General features: G+C 40.4%; 1 protein-coding gene and 1 pseudogene across 1 annotated transcript; both read left to right on the top strand.

Moving 5' to 3' along the window:
* The first annotated feature begins 6,034 nt into the window (after positions 1–6,034).
* LOC117722073 (beta-defensin 50-like) lies at positions 6,035–14,394 on the top strand. The gene is made up of 2 exons (XM_034521034.2): positions 6,035–6,264; positions 14,198–14,394. Exons 1-2 carry the CDS (start codon positions 6,207–6,209, stop codon positions 14,359–14,361), a joined length of 222 nt encoding a protein of 73 aa, XP_034376925.1. The 5' UTR covers positions 6,035–6,206; the 3' UTR covers positions 14,362–14,394.
* Positions 14,395–21,399: 7,005 nt separating this feature from the next.
* LOC117721388 (beta-defensin 9-like) lies at positions 21,400–25,547 on the top strand (annotated as a pseudogene).
* Positions 25,548–25,831: the final 284 nt, after the last annotated feature.

The raw sequence follows: 25,831 nt of genomic DNA on the forward strand, positions 1-25,831 counted from the left end.
CTGGATCAGTTCTATGCCATCAGTCTTGTGTCTGTTTTTTATGCCACTCTATGCTGCTTTCTCTTCAACAGACCATAGTGTATCTCTCAATCAGCAGTAGCAATGCTTTCATGAGTATTTTTATTGTTGGAGGGTTTTTTTTTTTTTAACCCTGGCTATGTTGTGTTTCTATATAAATTCTGAGCAATTTCTTTTTTAGTCTCAGTGAAGAATGTGCTAGAATTTGATGTGGATTGTGTTGAGTCTACAGATTGTTTTTGGTGATTTGGCCATTTTCACAGCATTAATCTATCAATCCATGAGGTTTTCCATCTTCTGGTATATTCTTTGAAATATTTCACTGCCTTAGATTAATTTGTTCCATGGGTAGTTTTGTTGTTCTTGTTTGTTGTTTTTGTTTTGTTTTGTTTTGTTTTGCTGTTTTGCTTTGCTTGCTTTGAGGCTGTTGTAATAGAAAGTTTCTCTGATATTTTTTCTTAGTATTTCCTATTAATTTATGGAAAGGCTACTGTTTTAGTGTACCATATTGCTTTGATCAATGTGTTTATCAGCTATAGGAGCATTTTTTGGTAAAGTCTTTTATCTGTAGAATCCTATCATCTATAAAGATACTTTGACTTCTTCCTTTCCTGTTTGTTATTACTTCATCCTCTTTGTTTGTCTTGTTTCTCAAGCTATGACCACAGGGACTGATTATCCTGAACAGAGTGAAAAGTCACAAGTGTCTAGTTCCTGATTGTGGTGGGAATGCTTCACAGTTTTCACCATTTAGCATATTGCTACATGATATATTGATAAACTGCTTTTATTGTGTTGAGAAGTGCCCCCCAGCCCTATATGTCCCAACACTATTATCACAAAATGATGTTGAATTTTGTAAAAGGCATTCTCTATGCAATATATCATATAAATAGACTCAATAGAGATCACATGATCATCTGATTAGATGCAAAAATGCACTAGGAAAGAACATAGAATGCAAATAAAATATCATCCAACTAAGAATTATTGGAAAGATAGAAATTATGCAGTAAAACCTGAGACATAAATTTGTATGTCTAAAGGCACAAAAGTAGAGAATATTAGGAAAAAAGAGACAATAAAGTCACACTGAAGACATGTTGGGGGCCGACTTTTAGCAGAAAGCGGCTATCAGCTTTGCAGCCATCTTGAGCCATATACCCTGACATGTGACTTGGATTACAATAGCCTACAACAGCTGAGCACACTCAGATAATCTTGGTTTAGATACCTTGGGTGTGTGAGATTAAAGGTGTGTGAAATTAAAGGTGTGTAACTTAGAAGTGTAGAGATCAGAGTTAGAGACAAGACCTAAGGGCATGATTATAGGTGTGACTTAGAGGCATGGCTTAGAAGTGAGACATATAAAAGGCAGAGACAGAACAGATTATCAGACATTAGGGAGACGCTTTAGAGAGAACCAGACACAGCAGAGAGAAGACAGGTAGCAGGGCACTTGGAAGAGAACTTGGAAGAAGTAACTTGGAACTTGGAGGCACTAGGGACTAGGAACTAGGGACAAGGAACTCAAGACTTAGGACTTAAGACTTAAGACTTAGGACTAAGAAGAGACTGAAGAATAAATGGGATTGAAACATTCTTCATCCATTCTCCACGACCCGCGGACCGGAGCAGCAGCTTGGGCTGGGATAGAGTGGCCACCCCAAACTCGGGGCAGCCCGGGCCTCAACATTTTGCTCGGGCCCCAACAAAGACATCCTATAATTAAAGGAGTTATTTTTAAAATTAAACTTGTTATAATGGGTTGGCAACAGCAAGAGGAGCAGAGAGATGGGACCCCAGACTTACTTGTTCTTTATGTGGATCTTTGGGGGTCTACCAGCCCTCAGGGGCTTTCTTCAGACCTGCCTTCAGCCAGATGTGCTTCAAATCTTTCTCAAATCTGATCTATTTTCTTTTCAGATGGCCTTCCCAGACTTTACACCATAGAAATTCATAGAATTGGGAGAGGGCCACAGTTCATGGAACCCCAAGGTCTATCTGCAATAGATATCAAGCAATCAGTCAGCTCTCTAATGAACTTATGGTCATCTTCCTGGGGACCAGGAACTCCTCAAGTTCCTACCAAGACTCCTTAAGGGGGTGAGGTGGGGAAGGCAGCCTGACTGGGGTTTTAGACTGCACACTGTAAAAAAGGTCAAAATACAAGGCTGCTGATTACCCTGGAGCCAGACCAGGAATGACTGAAACCTGCCCAGACATCAGCCCTAATCATCTCTGAAGTCATGCTTGTCAGAAACACAGGGATTGATAGCCTTGCCCCAAGTGCTCAGCAAACAGACATAGGCCTACAGGACAGCCCCCTGCAGCTCTCATCTTGCAAGCTCCCTCCCCAAAAGCCACTCCTCTCAAGCTTCTCACTGGCAGATCTAACCCCCCAAAGGAGTTACTTTTAAGAGGGTGGGAAAAAAAAAACAAGAAAAGTATCACAGAAATAAAGGATGTAAATAAAAATGTAATATCTACATATAAAGAGATCGTCAAACTCCCAGGAAGCCTTTGAAAGAAAAGGATTGGTTTTCCACTGAGGTACATGCATTAGTCTCTACTTTAGAACTGACTCATTTCCAGAAAACCATAGAGGAATGGCAGCCAGGTCATCAGATACAATTCCATTCCATGTGGGAGACATGAGAACCAATACATCAGCCACACAGAGAAAATCAGAATAGTTTTTAACATAGGACTAGAATTATTTAGTATGGAAGTAGAACAATGGTCCTCAACCTTCCTAGTCCTGTGACCCTTTAATACAGTTCCTCATGTTGTGGTGATCTAACCATAAAATTATTTATATTGCTACTTCATAATTGTAACTTTGCTGCTGTTGTGATTTGTGATGTAAATATTTGTGCTTTCCAATGGTCTTTGATGACCCCCGTAAAAGGGTCATTCAATTCCCTGAGAGCTCGTGGCCCACAGGTTGAGAACTGCTGAACAAGATGTTTTTGTTTTTTCCACTCTTGTTCTTTTACCAAATATATGTATGTATGTATGTATGTATGTATGTATGTATGTATTGTGTTACATCAAAAGCCAACTGAACTCTTATACTGTTGATTTGAGGGGAGGATCTGAATTTTGTTCATAATACCTGGAATCCAGGGTTTTGCTGAAATCTTCTCTAAGCCCATCTGCCTACCCAGTAAAGATTTTGAGAAAAGGCAAATTAAAGTTTTGCTCTCACTATCCTCCAAGCTTCCAAAGAACAATTGTAAATTAAATAAATGTTCTTGAATTAAAGAGTGAAAGAATTAATGCTGTGGAGTATAATAGATGCTTCTCATTCTTTATTATCTACCCAACATCTTATATCCTTTGTTTCAAAAAGTTCATTATGAAGCTTTGTGGTACGGAAAAATAAATCCTTACAAAGTAATGAATGAGTCCACATTTTCCTGCACTGCCTGATCCCTTACAGTTTGTCTCAGGACAGAGTCTATCAGACTCTGTCAGGACAGGCAGAGTCTGTCTCAGCATCTGAGAGACGAGGGCCTAGAGATTAGAAGAAAAAAATCAGGGTTTGAAAAAAAATGTTACTCCCTTTATTTCTTTCCTTCTCGTCTCTTCTCTTCTCTTCCTCCCCTCATATCTCTATCTCTTCCCTCCTCCTCTCATCATAATAGTTTGGTGGATAGCACTGGTAAAGGCTGCTAAGACTTGCGTTGGGAGTTCTCGTGCAAAAGGGTAGGGTCCTCCTCAGACCAGGTCTGTTACATTGTGACAATAAAGAGGCAAAACTTTCCAGCCCCATCAGTGATTCTGTAGATTTATAGATTGCTCTTTAGTAAGATCCACAGTGTTCAACGCTCTTAGTTGAAATGGCTACTATTAGTTGTCAAATCTCATAAGATCTAGAATCATGTAGAAAGGGGTGTGACTCAGTTCCGTTGTGCTTACCTAGCATGCACAAAGTCCGCTCTTCAATCCCCAGCATCACAGATACATACACAGACAGACAGACAGACAGACAGACAGACAGACAAATAGAACACCCCGTAGATAAGCCTTAATCCTTCCCTCCGAGGAGCTATTCAGATTAGGCAAACCTTCGGACTTGTCTGTGAAGGATATCTAGATTACCTTACTTGAGGTAGGAAGCTCTGCCCTAGCTGCCAAACGGAACAAGAAAGAAGAAGAAAAACAGCTGAGTCCTAGAATCAAGCTCTCTCTGCTTCCTGGGTATAGATGCCTTGTGAACAGCTACCTAAAGTGCCTGCCTCTGAAGACTCCCTGCCATGATAGATTTGCACAGTGGAACTCTCCAAAATTAATAATTCCTTAAGTTTCTCTGTCATGGAATATTGTCACAGCCTCAGACAAAAATAACTAAGGCGTTGGTCATCATATAAATGCAGATTAAATCTACAGTGATAGTCAATATTGTGATATAGCATATCATTTCTAGGAACATGCCCAGGGAATCTAAGTCAATGCACTACAGAATTATGTGTGCTTCAGTGTTTACTCTGGTGTTAATTCCAATAGGTAAGTCCTAGAATCAGCCAAGATATTTATCAACAGATAAATGGATACAGAAGTGTTGCATGTTTACAATGGCATTTATTAAGCTGTAAAGAAAATTACATTTAAGCCAGCTGTGGTTAATTATGTGGAACTGAATACTGTCGCTTGTAATGCAATCAGCCTGATACAGGAAGATAAATGTCACACATTTTCTCTCATTTGGAAACTCTGTTTTATATGTGACACGAGGGTAGGAGAGATGTGCGATGGTTATATTTGATGGAAAGTAGAAACCTCTGTTGAAGAACTGCCCCCATCAGATTGTTCTATGGACAGGTCTGTGGGAGAATTTTCTTGATTGCTGGTTAATGTAGGAGGGCCTCGCCCACTATGGGCAGTATCATCCCTAGGCAGGTGAGAATGGACTATATACAAAATATAGCTAAATATAAACCTGGAATCAAACAATGCTCCTCTATGAATTTTACTTCCTGTTCCTCCTTAAGTTACTACATTGCTTCCCTGGAGGATGAACCATAACCTTCGAGACAAAATGACACCTTTTCTGTCCAAGTTGCTCTTGGTCATAGTGTTTACTATGGCAACAGAAACCAGACTGAAATGGCTCTAGTTGGAAAAAGGAAGAGGGTGAGTGCAAGGGAGAGAAGAGGTGAAAAATTAAACACGGAGCCATTACATTTTCTGCATGTGATACAATTAGTTACATTAATTAATTAATTAACTACAATCAGATGCCAGTATGACACACATCCCTATGACTATATGCAAAAAAAAAATTGTAAAAGATCAAAATTAGCACCAGAAATATTTTATATATACTGAATGAAGCAGGTATTTCAACTTGAAAAATCAGTCTACTGAGGCATCAATCAAGAAAGCTGATCACAGAGTGGCACTAAAGATCAATAATAGACACAATATTACTAAAGTATTAGAACCAGCGTGCACATGATGGGTACAAGGCACTAGAAAATTAAGACTGGCTAGAATGGCAAAGGCTTCTGAGACTATCCAGTGGCCCCTATAGCCCATGGGAGCTCACTTCTGCAGATACTCAATAGAAAAATCCCAAGAACCCACATCCTGTAGGAAAAACAAACCCGACCTTGGTGCTTCAAGGAGAAAGATGGAGTCAAGAAGAGAAACAGAGTACAGCATTATCTACCAGAGGAACAAATTCCATCCCTTCATCCAGCACATATTTTATAAACACAAGGTAAGGTTTTCAGGCCTAAGAAGGGACACAGCTAGATTAGAGGAACAAACACCTGCCTACACCAGGCAGCTAACTGCTTGGACTTCTGTGCCTCCCTTCCATAGGCTTTCTGAGTCCTTCTAAGCCTAGCTGGTTGCTACTTTGCCAGGAAACCCTCAGAACTGCCCATTCTAGAAAACACAACAGGAAACAAGAGTTCAGGGTTTCCAGGAGCACAAACTCCGGCTGCAAACAAACAGACACGTGTCCACAGGATTGGAGATCTCTCAAGACAAATGGTCAGCGGGCCAGCTGGAGCGGTAGTCCAGATTAGAGCTCCTCCCTTCGCCTCATTTATAAACGCATGCAATGATACCTCTCTATAAATCTAGCTGCTCTCTGTCTCCAGGATTCTTCTCTCTCCTCAGCCTCCTAGGAGTTTCTCATTCTCTCTGTTCTCTATTCCCAGCTTAAACCCGCCATGAAGACGTTCTGGCTTCTGTTGCTGACATCCGGCCTCCTCTCCCTGATGGTCACAGGTAAACGCAGTCATCCGCTAAAGCAACTCCCCAGGGCAAGGGAAACACTGACTGAGGAGGGCTGAAGAATGCTGCTTTGTAGGCCTGAGAGAGAATTAGGAGAGCTTCCCTGGGTGCCCTGGCTGAAATTGATGCCCTTAATGTCTATAAACATGGGCGCCACAGGTGTGATCATGGCACAGATGCAGGGCTTGTCACTGGCAGCTCCCAGCAGCTCATTATGTATCTATGTCATAAGTATGAAGGAACTATATCCTGTGGGGAGAGGCACCCACCATGTTTGCTCCAAGGGAAATGCCACCGCTTCTCCCACACAGCTTGTCAGCCTGGTCTTATGACTAACCAGATGATTTGGTAATCAGGGAAGCCTTTATTGTGTCAACCAAGCACATTTTCCAATGAGGAGATCTCCCCTTGTACAGAGAGCTTGGCTTTGTATCACAACAGAGATGCCATTTCTATGAGCCAAAGTTGTCCCTGATAAGGGAGAAGCAGAAATCTTACAACATGGATCAAGAAAGCATTTGAACCAGGCAGTGTAGCCCACTAATCCCAGCACTTTAGGAAGGGACAAAGGGCAGAGGCAGGGGTAGGGACCAGGGCTAGAGGCTCTCTGAATTTAAGACCAAACTGGTTTATATAGTGAGTTGCAGGACATCCAGGACTACACAGATAAACCCTGTTTTAAAACAACAAACACCAACAGAACACATTTCAACTTCTGCACTGTCACACACCGAATCTTGAAAAAATTACGTTTCCTGCCTTTGTAACCTCATCCCTGAAACAGGGGTCCTCTAGGAGGAAGCAGAACTGGCAAAATTTATGAAAAAAAAAAAAAAAACCTTATGGTTCTTGTCTGCGGGCTAGCACTTTATCTTAGAGATTTGCCTTATATTTATAGCAAATATATTTGTCTGAGTTTTTCTTTCTGAAGCCCCTTGATCAAAGATCAAGGTTTTTCAGGGGTTTGGTTGTGGCTCATTGGAGAGGTAATCAGCTTACTGAATTGAAATGTTTAGGAACTGGTGATCTTCAGTATGTGCTGAGCAGAAAAGTACATGGTGTTTAGTTTATCTGGATTTGCAGTGTGTGAGTGAGTGTGTGTGTGTGTGTGTGTGTGTGTGTGTGTGTGCGTGCGCGCATGTGCGCGCTTTGTTTCACTGAGAAAAGACTTGTCATTTCTTTCATGTTACAAAGTCAAGATAGTATTAAAACATCTTTTTTTTTCTCATAGAGTATTTTCATCTGCTAGCTGTCAGCTTGTTCCTGAGTACCTTACTACCTTACTCAAAGACAGAAAAGCACATCCTGGGTAGGAATAGCCACATGTTCTCACCCATCCTAAGGAAGGGATTGGTATCCAGGGACATAGACATTAAGATTGCTGCATTTGTCAGATGAATTGGACTCTAGTTTTCTCTTGTTTTGTTCTTACTGGATTCTGGTATCAGAATTACGCTGCTTTCAAAAGAATTTGCTAGAGTTCCTGGCCCGTATGTTTCATGGAAAAATTTGAGGAACACTATTAGTCTATTTCTTTAATTCTTCTTTAAAGATCTGGTACAAGTAAGCTGTGTATCCACCCTGCCTTAGTGGTGTTTTCCTGATGGGAAAGCCTTTAACATCATTTCAGTTTCTTGCTTGTTATAGATTGACCTCTTTGAGTTATTTATAATCTCTGAATTTAATTTCCTCAAGATATGTCTATGAACATACCATTTCTTGCAGGTTCTTATTTACTTTTTTTGAAATAAAACTTTACAATGTACTTACTAATCTATTCTAACACTACCTTTTCCATCTCTTATTTTATTAGATTAGGATATGAAATTTGTTCTTTCATTTCTGTTGTCTGAGAACAATAAATCTTTTAGAAAATCCAAAATTAAGTTTTATTGCCCTTTCTGTGTTTCTCTTTCCTCTTCAGTTCATTAAATCGTAGGCCTGCTTCAGAACTCATAGTTTTTCAGTCTGCTGATGTCATGTTTAGCTCATTCTCATTTTTCTAAGATGTTGTTGAGGTATATCATTTGATTGTTTATTTTAGATTTATCTGTTTTTGTTTTAAAATGCAAGTACTCATATAAAATGTATCTTAGAGCTGTCTTAGCTCTATTCCAAAGATTGTGGTCTCTTTTGTTTGTGGTATGTATACGTTAATTTGATTACAGAATTTTAAAGTATTCTATTCCATTTCTTTACCTGTCATGAAGAATGTATTATTCTATTTCCGGGTGTTCATATAGATTTTACAGGTTTTCTTGCTATAGATTTCTGGTTTCACAAGTTTTCTTGACATAGATTTCTAAGTGTGTCTGTGATGCAGCTTAACTCTGAATGTTTTTCATGGACTTCACCTTAATAGAAGAGGTGTACTGAAATCACCTACTGACATTTTATCTAGGCCCATATGTCCTTTTGTGTCCATTAATGTTTGCTTTATGAAATCAAGGTTTCTGCTAGTTAATAAATATATATTTAGAACTATTATTTCTTCTTGATATATTAATCCCCTTATTAATATGTAGTGGCCTTCTTGATTTCTTTGACTGATTTTTTAATTGAAGTCAACTTTGTCAGATATTAAAATGGTTGACCCAACATTCATTTGCTCAATACTTTGACCTTCAATCTTTCTTTTTCATCAGTGTGTGTGTGTGTGTGTGTGTGTGTGTGTGTGTGTGTGTTTGCTAGTGAGGTGTATTTCTTGGAGAAAACAGCAAGTTGCTAATCTCCATGAACCTAGCTAAGTACTAGGAGCAGGATGGCCAGGTTCAGGGTGACAGAAATCACTATGATCTAGAGCAAAGATAAGAATTGGAAATCAAAAGGTCCTTGTGTGAACAACCTAGTATCCTTGACCTAGAATGCTTTCTTGGTAGGTAATAGGATGGCAGAAGTAGAATGTCTCTCCTTTCTCATTCATATTCAAACAGCATTGTCCACTTGAAACTTCTATGTTAATTATGTTCTATATTTCCATACCCAATGAAGCAATTCAGAGGGACATGTTTATATAGAGTTCCTTCATTTTTATAAGAAAAAAAGTCAATGTAGGTCATTTCTCCATGGCCAGGCCTAGTTGGAGTCACAGACACTTTTATGCCTGTGCCTCCTGTGTGAACCATCATAGACCTACCTACCACCCTAAGCCTAGGACCAGCTGTCAGCACACCTGTGTGCAGATCTTCCAGATGTGTCACTCCACATCCTTGCCCCATTGCCACTCTAAGCCTAGGCCAAAACTAGAAGTCATACCATCATTCACAATGTCTGGGTGAGTAGCCTCAGACTACTCATAATAGCCCCAGAAGGTGCTATGGAAACTGCCAAGGGAAAAAGTAATCAGTAGTTATACGCAGCTGTAAATTCTGTGAACCATAATAACAACTGACCTAAAAAGATATTCCCAATGGTGCAATCGTGGCAGTAATTTCTTGGGGGTAAACAACAGCTGTGTAATTGAACTTAAGGCCCATTCTATAAGCTGGAACTCGTGCCTCATGCTGGAAATCTAGGCTAGAACCCATAGATAGGAAGGTGATAGAACACAATACTGCCTTTGTATTAGTCAGGGTTCTCTATCGGACAGAACATACAGTATGAATATATATATCTGATATAGTCACATATACATATATATTATTTATTAGAATGGCTTACAACTTGTAATCCAGCTAGTACAACAATGACTTTATATTAATAATAATTAGCTCAAGAATCTACTAGTTTCTCAGTGGATGTTGGATGTCTCAGCTGGTCTTTGGTGTGCACCAAAATTTCAAAGCAGTATGCTCTAATGCCAGGAAAGTAATGGACTTGCCAGTGACAGGGAGAGTAAACAGACAAAGAAAACAAACTTCCCTCTTCCATGTTCTTTACACAGACTGCCAGCAGAAGGTGTGGCTCAGATTAAAGGTGGATCTCCCACATCTAAATTAAAAGTGGGTCTTCATATTTCAAATGATTTAATTAAGAAAAATTCCTCACAGATGTATCAAGATGCTTGGATTTTAGTTAACTTCAGATGTAGTCAAGATGACAACCACAAATAGCCATAACAGCCATTTCCATAAAGCAATAAAGCTCCCAACAGTATCCTAAACACTTATCCTTATGTCCAAAGATATAAAGCAGCTGACAAGGCAACAACAGAGGCACAAGTGTACAAAATGTTGAATGTGGGCTTTCCAGCCCTACTTGAGCCATCGACAACAAAGTCTCTCTGCCTAATCCCAGGGGACCTCATGGAAAAAAGGGCAGAAAGATCATAAGGTCAACAGAATGAGGATGCATCTGTGAGATGGTCACTTTGGTACCAAAGGAAAGCTGCACACTTAATATCTCAACTATGTGGCTGCTGGCACAAGACCAATACAATGACCATACCGACACACTTGACAACATGGGCAAAGGAAACCTCACAAGGCCCCACCACTAGATGAAGAGCTAAAGGAAATTAATGGCTATTGGAGTCAGGGTTACAATAAATTTGCTCCAGGGATAAACTCCATGATAACTTATCCAAAACTATGTGGTCAATCCTAAACCTGGAACTATACAGGCAACATCAACTGGACTCACTATAGTAATAATTACAGAAGAGGTCATGAATTCTAATGGGAGTTGTAGGGTCATGGGGATATTAGGAGACAAGAAGGGGTTGAAAGGACATAAAAATAGTATACAAATATATGAAAATATTTTAAAATTTAATATTAAAAGATGTTTCAGTTCATTTAAGTGTGGATAGATCTGTGTATCTAGTGGCCAGGAAGCAAACAAGAACCGTGAAGAGAGCTTTGATCTCGGTTGGAGACACTTAAGGTATTTTTCTAAGTTTTCCTTTCCCCAAACATTAGAAAGCACACATACAGCGTACATACAAATTCAACTCCTCCATAGAGAAATGCACAAAACTCTGACGGGAGAGAAAGTCGTCTCCCAGAGTAATGGAAAAGACTTTTGAGTGAAATCACTAAAAATTTGGGAGTTCGTTCAAAAGTAATTAGACTGTGTTCTAGTTTGCTTTGGCTGCCAACTTGACACAGCCTAAAGTCGTCTGAGAGAGGAAGAGCCTAGACAACACTGGCCCATTTTCATGCCTGTGGCAACTGTCTTCACTGATAACTGATGGAGGATGGACCCAGTCCACTGTGGGCAGTACCACGCCAGTGGTTCTGACTGTCTAAGCACAAGCCAGCCAGGGAGCCTCAGCACTCCTTAGTTTCCATTTCATGTTCAAGCTTCTCTTTCTGCCCTGATTTCCATCAAAGGTGGACTGTAATCTGTAAGCTGAAACAAACCCTTGACTAAGGTTTTGTCCTTTTTTGTATTTTCATTCATTCATTCATTCATTCATTCATTCATTGAGGCAGGGTCTCAGTATGTACCCCTGGCTGGTGAAGAATTCCCTATGTAGAACAAGTTGGCCTTGAGCTCGCTGAGATCCATATTCCTCTGACACCAAAGGGCTAGGTTTAAAGGTGTGCACCACAATGCCCAGGCCTAAAGTTGATTTTCATCTGAGGGTCTTACCATGGTGGCATGTTGGAAAAATTGGAGGAAGAGCATTTGAATGGAAGTTCCTAACAACACAATTTTAGTAAGAGTAAAAATATTTTCCAAGCTTATCCGAGCGATACAGTATACTTGACTTTAGGTTGAGCTGTCCCCCAGGACAGGGATGGCCTAGTTTGTTGATCTCCTTGGGGTGGTACAGTGAATGTCACAGACTCCAAGCTCCTCACATTTCTGAGAAGTTGAAGCCTAAGGCCAAAGTGACAGCAGTTTTGGATTCTGCTGAGGAATGTCTCCTCAACTTGCAAGTTGTGCCTTCTCCCTGCATTCCCAATCAACTTATCCCGATGTGACTCTACATTTCTTTTCAAAGACACTATAAACCCTGATAGCTTCCTCGCATCTGTTTAAATATCATTACTTCTAAAGCATCTAGCTCCAAAAAGTCAAATTTTGGGAACGGTGTTGCTGAGATGGAAAAAAAAATGAAAATGTTAGGAGATATTGAAGAACAGATTAGTGCAACTACTATAGAAAAATGTTCATTACTGGGACTTTCCGCTAAAAATTATAATGCAATGCAAATGCATGGGTACCAATCCTAGTACTTTGCATGCAAGAGAAGTCAAACTCATATGCCAAAGACACATTAGCATCCTAATATTCATAATAGCACTGAGAAACTCCTATGACTAGAAGTGGAGCAAGAATAGAGCCTGGAAGGTGGATTTGACATAGGATGGAGGCTAGTACCACTTAGGGCCATCATGGACAGATTGAGCAGAAATCAGAGTGATACAGGCAATATCTATGAGCTGGAAACCAGCCAAATAGGTGTTACAGTTGCAGCCAAGTGGCTCCATCTAAAGTTCTTCTTTCAGCAGAGGATGAGGTGGGATTATCGAAGTGTCTACTCAAAATAAAGAAATATTAGAATAAAATTATTAAAAAGCATTTAACTTCCTTATGACTGCACTCACTGTAAAAAAAAAAAATTAAAAATAAGACCCTGTGTAGATGTTACTAAGTAAGCAATTTTAATCCAAATAAAACATCGTCCAACACACAGTCATACAGTGTTAAGATGCCGTTTCTCCCAGGGTGGATATTGCCTGTTGTTTTAGTCTGCTCAGGTTCCTATCACCAAGTGTCACACACTAAAGGTCTTCAACAGTAGATAGTCATTTTTTCCCATGGTACTAGAAAGTTGAAAGTTGGAGCTACAACTTTAGCTGCTCATGTGGTCCCTCCACTTGGCTTGTTAATGACATCTCTCCCTTGTATCTATACTCAGCTTTTTCCTTTGCAGCTATCTGCATATTCTCATGAAGGGCACCAGCCATCCTCTATTTCTTCCCAGGATGGTCTTATTTAGCTACCATGAACTGTTTCAAAACTCTAGGACAATCAGTGCCACATTCTGAGGCACTGGGTTTCAACACAAGATTTCTCAGGTACATAAAAGACAAGACAAGTATATTATTTACTTTCCTAATAATGACAACTGTAGAAGAAAGAGTTTATTTGTGTTTATGGTTATATAAGGACATAAAAGTCTGTCCTGGCCTGGAGGCCTCACAACAAGCAGCAGATATGATGGCTATAGCAGGGTCCTAAGATGTTATATTGAATAGTATAAGCATGAAGAACTAGGAGTATGTTGAGACCTTAAAATGCTAATACAGGCCCCCAGTGACATACTTCCTCCAATGAGTAGGTATAAAACTCCCCAAAAGGAGCTATCTTAAAGACCAAGTGTTAAAATACAAGAGACTATGGGGGAACATCTCTCGTTCAAATAACCATGAGTCATGAAGCAACGTGGTAGCTCACTAAACACATAGAAAACTACTAGAGTACCTATCCATTGGGACTTCATGGCACTGAGTAGAAGTCATAATAAATTCTAACTGTAGAAAACTGATATCATCATTGAGTAAGCATAATTTTATCCTGATGGGAGAGGATGTCAAGTTCCAATAGAAATAGGTTTAGAGAGGTCAAAGAGCTGGTATCCATAAGGGCTAATCTAACTAAAGACAGAATGTGAGTATATGTGTCAAGTTCTCACAGCCACAGATTCTACTGAAGCATTTGCAAACTGAAAAAAAAATCACTTTTGCATTGTGGCAGAACGAGCTTAAAAATGATCACGGGTCATCATTTGATCTCCCTGTACATCTCAAGGCCTCTCAGTAAAAGATAACCATGTTCAGAGTTTTGCTGCTCTGCCTAACTAGTGAGCCTGTTCACAGGTCTGCTTTTCTTGATTGTCTCCTAGACTGATTATTCAGGAAGGGAAAATTCCCCTGTGAGCTTTTCAGATCAGTGTCTCTTATCCTCAACAAACGTACTAAAGTCATTGCACATACAGCTAAAATATACTAATATCTGTGTTCTCTCCTTTCAGGTGTTGACAGACATCCTGGTACAGTTCACGTCAGGTTCAAATGTATACCAAAAACAGCAGCCGGTTTTGGTGACAATTGCCCTTTCTATGGCAGCGTGGATAGCCTCTGTAATAATACGAAATCTGTATGCTGCATGGTACCTGTGAGACTGAACAATATATAGAGCACTGAAGCCATATGAAGAAAATTTTACCACTGTTTCAATAAAGTGAAACTTCCTCTGGAAAATGCTTTTGTCAGAACAAATTGAGTTCTGTGTCTCTTTTTTAAAATAAGTTAATAAATGTAGGGGTGAAATATGAGTTTTGGAATCAAACAAGAGCCAGTGGACTCAACCTTCTCATACCAAAGGAAAGATGACAAGGCATTAAATAGTGTCATTTCAAATTCAGGAAATCTCTAAACCAACATGGGGGCAATCTTGGGGGTGGTGTTGACTCAAGAGGGATTCCAGGAGCCATCTAGGAAAACCTAAAAACTAGCAAATGATTTTCCTGAGATGGTTCCACTATCGTCTGTAACACTATGATGGATTTACTCCTTAAGGAAAGGCCTGGGAGATTATATTTGAGAAAAGATTTCTGCTATTAATATGCTTCTCCTGTAAAATATATATATATATATATATATATATATTATATATATATAATTATATATATATATTTACTAGGTATTAACCCAGTCTTTTGAGCAGATTTCTGAAGAACAACAAAGATGTACTGTTTTCTGTTGATGCTATATATACACAAATAGATGATTTCTTAATTCTTAATGATGGCTCTATAAAAATTTCCATTACTTAAAAAAAGAATTCTTAGAATTGTGATAGTGATTATTAAGCCTATTATAATAAGTACTGCTTTTAAGTCCTTTCTGATGTCAAAACTGAAATGAGAACTCTGCCAGTTTTTAAGTGTCAGGAACTAATGATTTATTGTAGGTAGTAGGACAGATGATAAAAGGTTGACAAAACTTCTATGATAACTTATTTAAAGTCTTTAACTCTCCATGAACCTATAGAGCTAATGACAGATAATAAATGTCTAGTCTTGATGGATACATATGTAAATACTCTCTGTTGTAAATTTCTTATTCAATTTATGGTTTGAATTTATGAACTTCTAGTGAACTTTTGTAAAAGAAAAAAAAAAAAGATGCTTGAAAAAACTATGTGATCTATTCTCCTAGAAAAGGTACATGGCATGTTGAGCAAGGACATTATTACATGAGAGCACAAGGAAAGGGCAAGATGAGACAGAGAATGACAGTGCTGAAGGATACTTCAGAAATTAAAAGGAAACTTAGGAATTAAAAGAGTTATACACAGAATGCAGAGGGAAAGAGGAGAAAAGAAGACGCTTCAGAGAGCAGAAGGAGCAGAAAGGCTTCTCCTTGCCTTTGGGACAGAACAGGTCTATTCTTAATAACAAGGCAGGCTTAGTCTTATTAAAGAGGACAAAGCTTTTTTTCTAACAAACTTGAGTTTAATTCATTTAGCAATAAAAAAGTAGAAGCTTTTTCTTCCTCTGTGCAATAAAAGATTGTAGCTCATTTTTCACCCAGAATGAGTGAGTTCTTTCTCCACTGGCACTTGGTCTTTTGATCCATGTGCGTATAAGTATGGATGTGTATGTATAAGTATGTAATTATGAGATAAGTATGTAGCAGAGCCCAACTGTTTTTCATGGAGGTGTATGAGTATGTATGCATGAATTTGTATATGAATTTGTGTGGGTTTAGGCACATTTGCTTGTGTAAAAGTTTTTTCCTTCTGCCATCCTGATATTCTTCTCCTGGTTCAATAAAAGTTTATTGCTCCAAACCTCCCTCTGAGAGGAAAGGCTGCTGGGCAAGAGAAAAAAGCCATAGCGATTAACCCTTTGCTTAATTGCCCCGCTGTTAGGCTACAGGTGTTAATTTCCAAAGCCATCTGTTTTTAACCCTAAGAATGAGCAAGACAGTTTTTAGGTTACTTTAGAAGGTATCACCAAGCATTCAGTATATTTAGATAGAAGGCGAGAGACCATCAGTCTTTGAAGCTACCCCTATGTCCAACACTGTATCTGACTCACTTCAACCCATTCCAGAGCAGGCATACTCCTTGCATGGGAATACGGGGGCAGGGGAGTCTGCCTGATTGAATGGAGATTCAGGAAAAGTGTACTTTGTGTCTAAAGGATAAAGTATATCCTAAAACTATTCTCTTCAAAGAGGTTGGGTTTTGTCCTATCAACTGATTGTTATCCACACATAATATAGAAATCAGTCTGCTTTGTTCAATGTCTATCAACATATGATTGTATTATATAGACTTTACTTGCTATATATCATGATGCTTGATTACTATACAAAGTAAAACAGGAAACTATGTACATTGGGGAAGAAAGTCCCATACACAATTAGTCCATCCACAGTCAGTCCATAAAGACATTATCAAATCCCCTAGAAGGATGCTTGTGAGGTTCACACTATAAAGCTCAAAGCTTCCTCCTCCTTCGAATATGTACACGTCAGGAGACAATACTCTTCTTCCTGGTCAACACAAGGACAGCTGTCAAGAGACTCAGGGCTTATCATATAGTAAAACAAAATAAACAAACAAATCCATTGAATTTATCCAAATCAACCCATCTAAGATAAAGACCATGTCTCATCCCTCATTTTCCAAAGGAGATTCAGAATAACACTGCTCCTTCCCTTGCAGCCTACATTCTCAGTGGTACTGGTGTACCACTGCACCAGGCTTAGCCTTATTTATTTATTATATTTATTTATTATTTCACATCCCACCACAGGTTCCCTACCTCCTTCCCTCCCCACACTACTTCCACTCTTCCCACCACCCATCTCCTTCTCCTCCTTTTCTCTTCAGAAAAAAAAAGAGGCCTCTAATGGATTATCAACTAGGCATAAAATAGCAGTTTAAAATGCAATTAATTAACACATATAAAATTAATCTTGCTTCCTGTATATCCTATGTGTTTCCCATTACCAGATCTGACTGAACATTACACAAAGAAACAGAGAATTTTGTCTAAACCATCCTCTCTCAGAAACATCCAAAATCATGACCTGAATATCATCATTCACCCAAGTTAATAAATAATCTTAAATATCAAAACATCTTCAGTGCCACCTTACCAGTTACACACTCTCCTGTGTACACTGTACACCCAGAAAAAAGACAATTTATTATCTATGAATGTAACATCTTAGGAATCCCTGTTGGCTTTGCTATTAAAGAAAAGGTTATCCAGGAAACATAATGCAATGGAACAGCTTGAGAGGACACTCTGCTCCCACTGCTTCCACGAAACAGAGCTTGGAGCTTCATTTTGATCTTAAATGCACAAGCAAACACTACAGCAAGTTCAGGGTAGTGTGATCCTGAAGAACAAAGCCTCAGGAAGCTGGTAAAAACTGCTAGAGAGATGTCCCATATTAAGACAGTAACAAAATGTACTGGGAGAGGATCAGGGACTGTAAAGAAGATACTTGGCATATCAGAATTACTGTCAAATGAGAAAAAAATAAATAGAAAAAGAGAAAATTTTGAGTAAATAGGTAAAGTCTACAATGTAAGAGGTGAGGGCAGAAAAAAGACAAAACATTCTGCACACTCAATAAATTCTCTAGAGAAACAAAGTAGGAAAAGGTCAGGGAAAAATAGTATAAATACTATGGACAAACAGCCACAGCTCTACAAAACAACAAACAACAGCTAAAGATGTAGCTTAGATGGCAGAGAGCTACTCCAGCATCTGTGAGTCCTGCCTTTGATCCCCAGCTCCACAATGACCCACCTTCATGGTATACGCCATCAACAGGGGGTTGAAGCAGGAGGATGACAGGTTGAAGGTCATCTTCAACTACATAAGAAGTTTGGGGTCCTGCTGAAACATAAAACCTTGTCAAAAAAAAAAAAAAACAGTGTAAATTAACAAACATGGGCTAAAAGAAAAGGTCCTATACTTGCTAAGAAAAACTTAAGAGAGGAACCTAATTGAATTTAAGGCTGCTCATCAGGAGGAACTCGTGCCTGGCTCTGTAAGCCTAGTCATTTCCCATGACTGCAAAGGCCATAGACCCTAGAGGAGAGGCTAGTGCCATCACTTCCTTACACTGGTATAATTTTCAGTTATGCATTTACATAGTAACGAACTCCCTGTGTTGATGAGACACAGGGTACACGGCAGCTGATGGAGAGCTGTTTCTTGGAACCAGATGGACAAGGACAACAGCAAGGCAGGCATGAAAAGTCTCACAGTTTTAGACTTAAAGTTTACTGAGAAAGCTTAAGCTATGCAGGACTGGGAATAAGATCTTCCCTGTAAGTGGAAGTCTGTGGTGAATCTGGGACTCCTTTTTTTCTGATTTTTTGTAAAATGTCCAAAGTATGAAAATTATAGTAATATTTACTTCATAATGATATGAAGGCTTGGGAAAGATAAATGCCTTCCCCTGGGCTTGGTCCTCAGGAGATTACTTACAGATGATGTAATTAATGAACAGAAAGGCCTAAAGTGCCATAACAGGGTGAGAGTCCTGGGAAAGATCAAAGCGCTTCAAAGACAGGGCATGCACACTGAGGGCACAAGTGTCCTACCCCAGGCAAGAGTCAGAGGCAATTTGCAAAGCTCTTTTACAGTAACATTTTGTCTGGTTACTTTGCTCTAACCAAACCTAACAAATGACTAACAGAAAGCAGCAATGTATTTTCTTTTCTTATCACAGCAACTAGAAGACCAGAATAGTACAAGGCCTTCTGAAGAAATTGCTCAACCAGTCTAGTCTTCCACTAACATTTTTACCTATATTCTTCTCCCATATTCTTCACCACACACGAGTTTGTCATTCTTTTCTTTTTGGGAAATGTGGCATTGTTTTTTATCCTGCTCAAGTTTTAACCCCAAACATCTATGGCTTTGCTCCTTCATCCCATACCCTCATAGCAGCCCTGGTCCAGAACACATGAACCTTGACAGCTCTTTCCTTCCAGCTGCTCCCTCAGCTGAAATGACCAGCAACTAAGAACGTGTGACACCCTGTTGTGAAGATGTATATGTTGTAAATGCTATAAAGATGTCCCTGTCTGTTGGACATTGAAGTCAACTGCTGTGATTTCTTAGAAAATTGGCACTAGTTCTACCCCAAGACAAAGCTATACTACTCTAGGGAGTATACCCAAACAATGCTCCACTAGACCACATGGACACTTGCTCCACTAAGTTCATGGCAGCTTTACTTATACAACCCAGGAACTGGAAACAACTTAGATGCTCATCAGCAGAAGAATGGGTAAAATAAATGTGCTTAATCTACACAATGAAATAATACAAAGCTATTAAAATAAGCACATCATGAAATTTGCAAGCAAATGGATAATTCTAGAAAATACCATCCTGAGTGAGGTAACCTGTTGGGAGCCGACTTTTAGCAGAAAGCGGCTAGATCATCTTTGCAGCCATCTGGAGCCATATACCCTGACTAGAGACTTGTTTTTCAACAGCCTACAACAGCTGAGCACACTCTGACAAACACCTTGTTTATTCCACATAGTTTGTTTTGCTGTTTAGTGACCCCAGCTGCATGGTGCATGTGGTAAAATCTCTTCACCTGTAGTCTCCTGCTTATGCCTATAAATACCCAGGATTTCCTTGTAATAGTGAGTGAATAGGGGAAATAAAGGAGTAACCAGACTTGACCACACACCCGGTCTTGTCTCCATTCTTCAAGTCTCTTGCCCCTCCATCCCCTCTCTCTCTCTTGACCAGAGCACTTAGCCCCAAAGCGTGGGGCAGTGCGGTCCACAACAGGGAAAGTTACTGGGAAACTATGGATATAACCCTACTTAAGACTCCTAGCTTCTGGAGATATGGAAACTGAAATGGCCACCTCCTGTAGCCAAGTAGGACTTCCAGCACAGGAAGGAAACCATCAACCCATCCACAAAACCTTCAACTCAAAATTCTCCTGCCTGCACTATGCACGGGGATGCGGAGGGAGCAGACAGTGAGCAAATGGCCAACCAATGAGTGACCCAACTTGAGACCCATCCAATGTGAGAGAGTCAACTCCTGACATTATTCATGATACTCTGCTATGCTTGCAGACAGGAGCCTAGCAGAACTGTCTCTTAAGTGGCTTTGCCCAGCAGCTGATAGAAGCAGATAAAGAGATCCACAGGCAAGCATTAGATGAAGTTCAGGAGTCTTGTAGAAGAGTGGGGATGAGAATTGATGGAGCCAAGGAGGTCAAGGATACACTAAACAAAACCTACAAAGTCAACAAAGTTAAGCACATGGGAGCTCACAGAAACTGAACCATTTACCAACGAGCATGCAGGGACTGGACCTAAATATTTGTATTAGATGTGCACCTTGTTCTTCATGTGGGTCCCAGAACTATTGGAGTGGGACTGTCTCTAATTCTGTTGCCTGCCTTTGGATCCCTTTTCCCTAGTTGGGCTGCATTGTCTGCTCTCAGTGAAAGGATGTGCTTAGTCCTGCTGGTACAGAATATCCCAAGGCAGGATGGTACCCAAGGTGGGGATTTCCTCTTTGCTGAGGAGAAGGGGGTGGGATTTGGGGAGGAGGGATGGCTGAAAGGAGAGGAGAGAGGGAGCTGTGATTAGGATGTAAAAAGAATTAATAAATTAATTATTAATTAATTAATAAAAAAGAGGGGCAACAGCTGCTACTGAGAAAGAACTCTCATCCCTCAATCAGCTAGCTTCTGTTGAGAGAGGGGTTACAGCTGAGCTACCCTGTAGGAACACTAGGCTACTGAGAAAGAACTCTCATCCCTCAATCAGCTAGCTTCTGTTGAGAGAGGGGTTACAGCTGAGCTACCCTGTAGGAACACTAGGCTGCCAGCCTTCTTCTTTCTTGTAGGCTTTCTGATGCATTATGACCAGAAAGTTTTGCTACATTGTCAGAGAACATTCAGACTCTCTAACCTGAAAGATAGAGCAATCCAGGCAGGAGGCAGTAAAACAGAGTTTCCAGAATGAAAGCAAAATCCCTGCACTACTTGACTTGAACTTCTATCAACAGCACTGGAAATACCTCAGGACACACAGCAGGAGGGCGAGTCAATGAGCTTCACCCTCAGATGCAGGCAACCCTCAGGAGTCTTGAGACTTTCAGTCCTGCAGGACCTACTGACCCTCTCTGAACTCTCAGTGCTCCTTCTACCAGCCATGAGGACTCTCTGCTCTGTGCTGCTGATATGCTGTCTCCTTTTCTCATATACCACCCCAGGTAAGCCTGAGGACCTGCAGCACCTACTCAGGACTGGAGACATGGAGGCAGAACACTGGAGCAGGGAGAAGCAGTGATCCTGGCAGGGATTTGGACCTATTCAGGGGCAGACAGAGTCCTATACCTGACATGGAGGAAGGGCCTTGTAGAGAAGGGATTCCACTTCATCTGCAGTGAAGCTCCTCACACACACAGAGGGCAGCTTCTGATCCTCAGACATGCACTGCCATCCTCACCCAAGTCACTGAGAGGCCTTCCCCAGGTGCCCTGGCTCAGGGACTGTGCCACCACTCCTCCAACAGGGACTGGGACTTCCTCAAAAATTGTTCAAGGAGATAGGGTGGTATTCTATTTCCTAAGGGAATGTCTCCAGTCTTGGATGGGTGCGTCTTGTTCAGCTGTAGAGCCCATGTATTCTGTATCAAAGCAACCAAACTATCTCTGACTCTGGAGCAAATGGGTTCCAGTAAAAAAAAAAGAAAGATATATTTTCCCAATCTGTCACTTTTGTTGATCCAGATCAAGTCACAAGTTTCTGGTCCTTATTTTCCTCATCTGAACAGTGAAGTTATTACAGAAATTGAAGCTAAAAAATTCATGGATAACATTATTAGTCCTTTCTCAAAGCATTCTCTCTCTCTCTCTCTCTCTCTCTCTCTCTCTCTCTGTGTGTGTGTGTGTGTGTGTGTGTGTGTGTAGTGAGAAATGCCCAGAAGTTGGGAGGAGCTAAGGTGGGAGTAGTAAGGAGAGGAAGAGGAGAAGCAAAGAGAGGAAGAGGAGAAGGGAGAAGAGGAGAAAGAGACAGAGGTGTGGGAGGATGGAGAACCACGCTTGGACTGAGAGTAGTCCTGGGTAACAACTTATATCTAGGTTAGTTAATTGGGCAACATCTCTAATTATGTGAGCATCTTGTTTACTGAGCATTACCAAATATATAAAACCTTTGGTTAATCAGTAAGCATTAGAGTCTAATTCCTACAGGGCGCCGCGTGGATGGCGGGATGGTCTGGACTCAGGCCAGCCATGTGGAGTGGAAGATTGGCAGAGCCATCTCCTACTCTGAAGTCTCATTGGTGGCAGGGCCAGTCTGATCACCTGAGCAGACAGCCTGAACTGAGCAGCAGCAGTAGGCCTCGACAGCTGCTGCATTTGTGAGAACAGAGTAAGTCAGCCTCACAGGTAGTCTCCTTGTATGGGGAAGGTGAAAAGCAGTAAGAGGGTATTCCGAGACTCTTTCCATGCCGAACTACAAAAGGACTTATCAACTTTGAGAAATGAGCAAATGATAAACCAGACCACCATATCCCTTTATATTTCTCTCCTCTCCCAAACCCACTCTCTCTTTCTCTCTCTCTCCCTCCCTCCCTCTCACTGTGTGTGTGTGTGTGTGTGTGTGTGTGTGTGTGTGTGTGTGTGTGTCTGTAGATGTAGGTGTGTCCTTTAGGTCTCTACAAAAACCCTGAAGGCCACTTCATGCTGTTCCCATGTCTGTCTTATACATGCCCCATGGACACCCATGCACTGCTGTAGAACACGGGGGTAGGGGTGGGGGTGGAGGGCTTGTGGCAAAGAAGTTCATTTACCTTATGACAGAAAGGAGCTAGGAGATAAAGAGGAGCAGGCAAGGGTAAAGATTCCATCTGCCCCCGTGACCTACTTCCCCTAAACTTCCTAAAAATTTAAAACTTAGGGCCCTGAACCAGAAACCAGATCTACAAAATGTGAGCCGTGTTGGGTGCCGACTTTTAGCAGAAAGCGGCTATCAGCTTTGCAGCCATCTTGAGCCATATACCCTGACATGAGATTTAAATTACAATAGCCTACAACAGCTGAGAACAGTCTGATAATCTTGGTTTAGATACCTTGAGATTAAAGGTGTGTGAGATTAAAGGTGTGTGACTTAATAGTATACTTAGAAGTATAGAGATCAGAGTTAGAGACAAGACCTAAGGGCATGATTAAAGGTGTAACTTAGAGGCGTGGCTTAGAAGTCAGACTATAGAAGACAGAACCAGAGATCAGAGAATATAGACTGAGATCAGAGACTATAGAGGGATCATCAGAGACGAATCTCAGACATTAGGTAAAATCTGGCCTCACCCTAGCTCTTGCTGAAACCCGACCTGCAGACCAGAGCAGCAGCTTGGGCCGGGATACAGTGGCCGCCCAAACGTGGGTCGGCCCGGGCCTTAACATTTTGCCTGGGCTGCAACATTTATTTTGGCTGCCCCAACTTGGGGCTAGTGCGGTCCCCAACAGAGCCATTTTATGTTTCCTGACATTTTATATCCAAAGCATCACCATCACCTAATCCAACACCCTAGTATGATTACATCTTGACAGGAGTTCTCTAGGTTGCTACCTGTCTAGCTGCTTCTCAATCTAACCAAATTAACAGTAGAAATTAACCACAGTACCTCCCACAAGAAACCATTGATAGCTGTGTGAGCTCACTTCAAGGCCTTCTACTTTATGCTATTGATGGTTTGTTTGTTTGTTTGTTTGTATGTTTCTTTGCTTTTTGCTTCTGTCCCAATGCCATACTGTATGATACAGCTCTGAGGTATAAATTGATGAGTGATCATAGCCCCACCAATATTATTTTTTCTGCTCAGAAATGCTTTTACTGTTTTGGAGTCCTTCACATTGTCATATGAACTTAAGGATTATGTTTTCTCTACTCCTGTGAAAAAAAATGTCATTGGGATTTTGGTGGGGGGGACATGACTCTCTAGACCAATTTCAGTGTCTTGACTTTGTAACATTAGTAAATAGGGTGACACAAAAACAAGGAAGATTTCTCTATCTTCTAGTGTCTTTTTCAGTTTCTTTCTTCAATGCTGTAGACCTCTCAGTGTCATGGTTTTTAAAATCTTTGATTAAGTATACCTGAGTCTATACAAATTTTAGTGGTTATTGCAAGGGGACTCAGCAACTTTACAGAGAACAAACTTGAAAAACCAAAGCCTCTTCTCTTGAATGGTGATAAATGCACAAAATGTTTTGTACATTTTTTTCTGCCAATCAGTTCAGATTAGTGTTTGATATAAATATCTCATTTAATGTCAATTACTGCAACAGACTCTCTCCAAAAAAGATCACAGTCTAGGATACTAAAGGATTGGAACTTCTGAGCAGGAATTTTCAGAGGACTTGAGTCAGCCCATAAATTAACAGAAGATGTGGGTAAAATTACCACTTGGTGGTTACTACATGTATCCCAGGGTAATTTTGTTCTATCCTGGATACTGTTATAGACTAATGTAGGATACATTCTATGTATTCTCAGATATCCCACAGGAGACAGTGTAAATACCAATTTCTGAATACTGTGAAATTTTCTGAAGGCAACCACGATCTCAGTATAACACTATATTCAGTATATATAACACTATATATCAGTATGACTATATGTTTTGGAGGAAATTGTAGTGAGGAGTCTGTAAACTTGGACTGGAGTCAGAAGGACCAATCTGACTAAAAAGAAGAAATTGGGCACTTCAGAAAAAGTGTGTGCTGCAGTAAGACCTGTAGCATTAAGAAATAAAGTATAGCCAGGCAGTGGTGGTGCACGCCTTTAATCCCAGCACTTGGGAGGCAGAGGCAGGCAGATATCTGAATCGGAAGCCAGCCTGGTCAGAGTGAGTTCCAGGACAGCCAAGGCTACACAGAGAAACCCTATCTCAAAAAACATAAAAAACAAAACACACACACACACACACACACACACAAAAGCTACACTCATAAACCTGTTGCTCATTCTTGCCAAGTGTGTGGTTTCATTACCTGTCCACAAGGTTCAATTCCATGACAATTGCTTGGAAAAAAAATTATACCATGAAATGAGACATGCTATCTATCTATCTTGTATCCCAAAAAAAATGTTCTCAAATATTTGGCATTGTAGCTATGACTCTAAAAGGTATCTGCACTTTCCTTGCAGCTGTTGCCTCTGTAAGAAATAATGAAAAACAAATGGATCAGTGCCACAGGAGAAACCGATATTGTTACAAAGTGTGTTTATTTGATCACAAAAAAAATAGGTACCTGTTTCCCAGAGTGGCCAACCTGCTGCAAGCTCGAATAATTATTGGAAGGAAGCACATGGAAGTCAACTGACAGATGTGTAACTGATGTTTTAATAAAGGAAACATTTTTAAAACTTATCTACTTCAGATCCTATTTAAACCTGTGTTTTGGTTTAGAAAGGGTTAAGAAAATGCATAGCTAATGTCCAGGCTTGGAACAGGAGAGGGGGCATTTGAGAAATCTTGCCTAGTCCTGACATATGATTTGAGCAATGTCACTCTTATTTGACTTTGTTGTCAAACCACATGTAAGCAGTGTAGTAGAACCACACAAGGCTGGACA

Source organism: Arvicanthis niloticus, chromosome 16 (genome assembly GCF_011762505.2).
Source record: "Arvicanthis niloticus isolate mArvNil1 chromosome 16, mArvNil1.pat.X, whole genome shotgun sequence".
NCBI lineage: Eukaryota > Metazoa > Chordata > Mammalia > Rodentia > Muridae > Arvicanthis > Arvicanthis niloticus.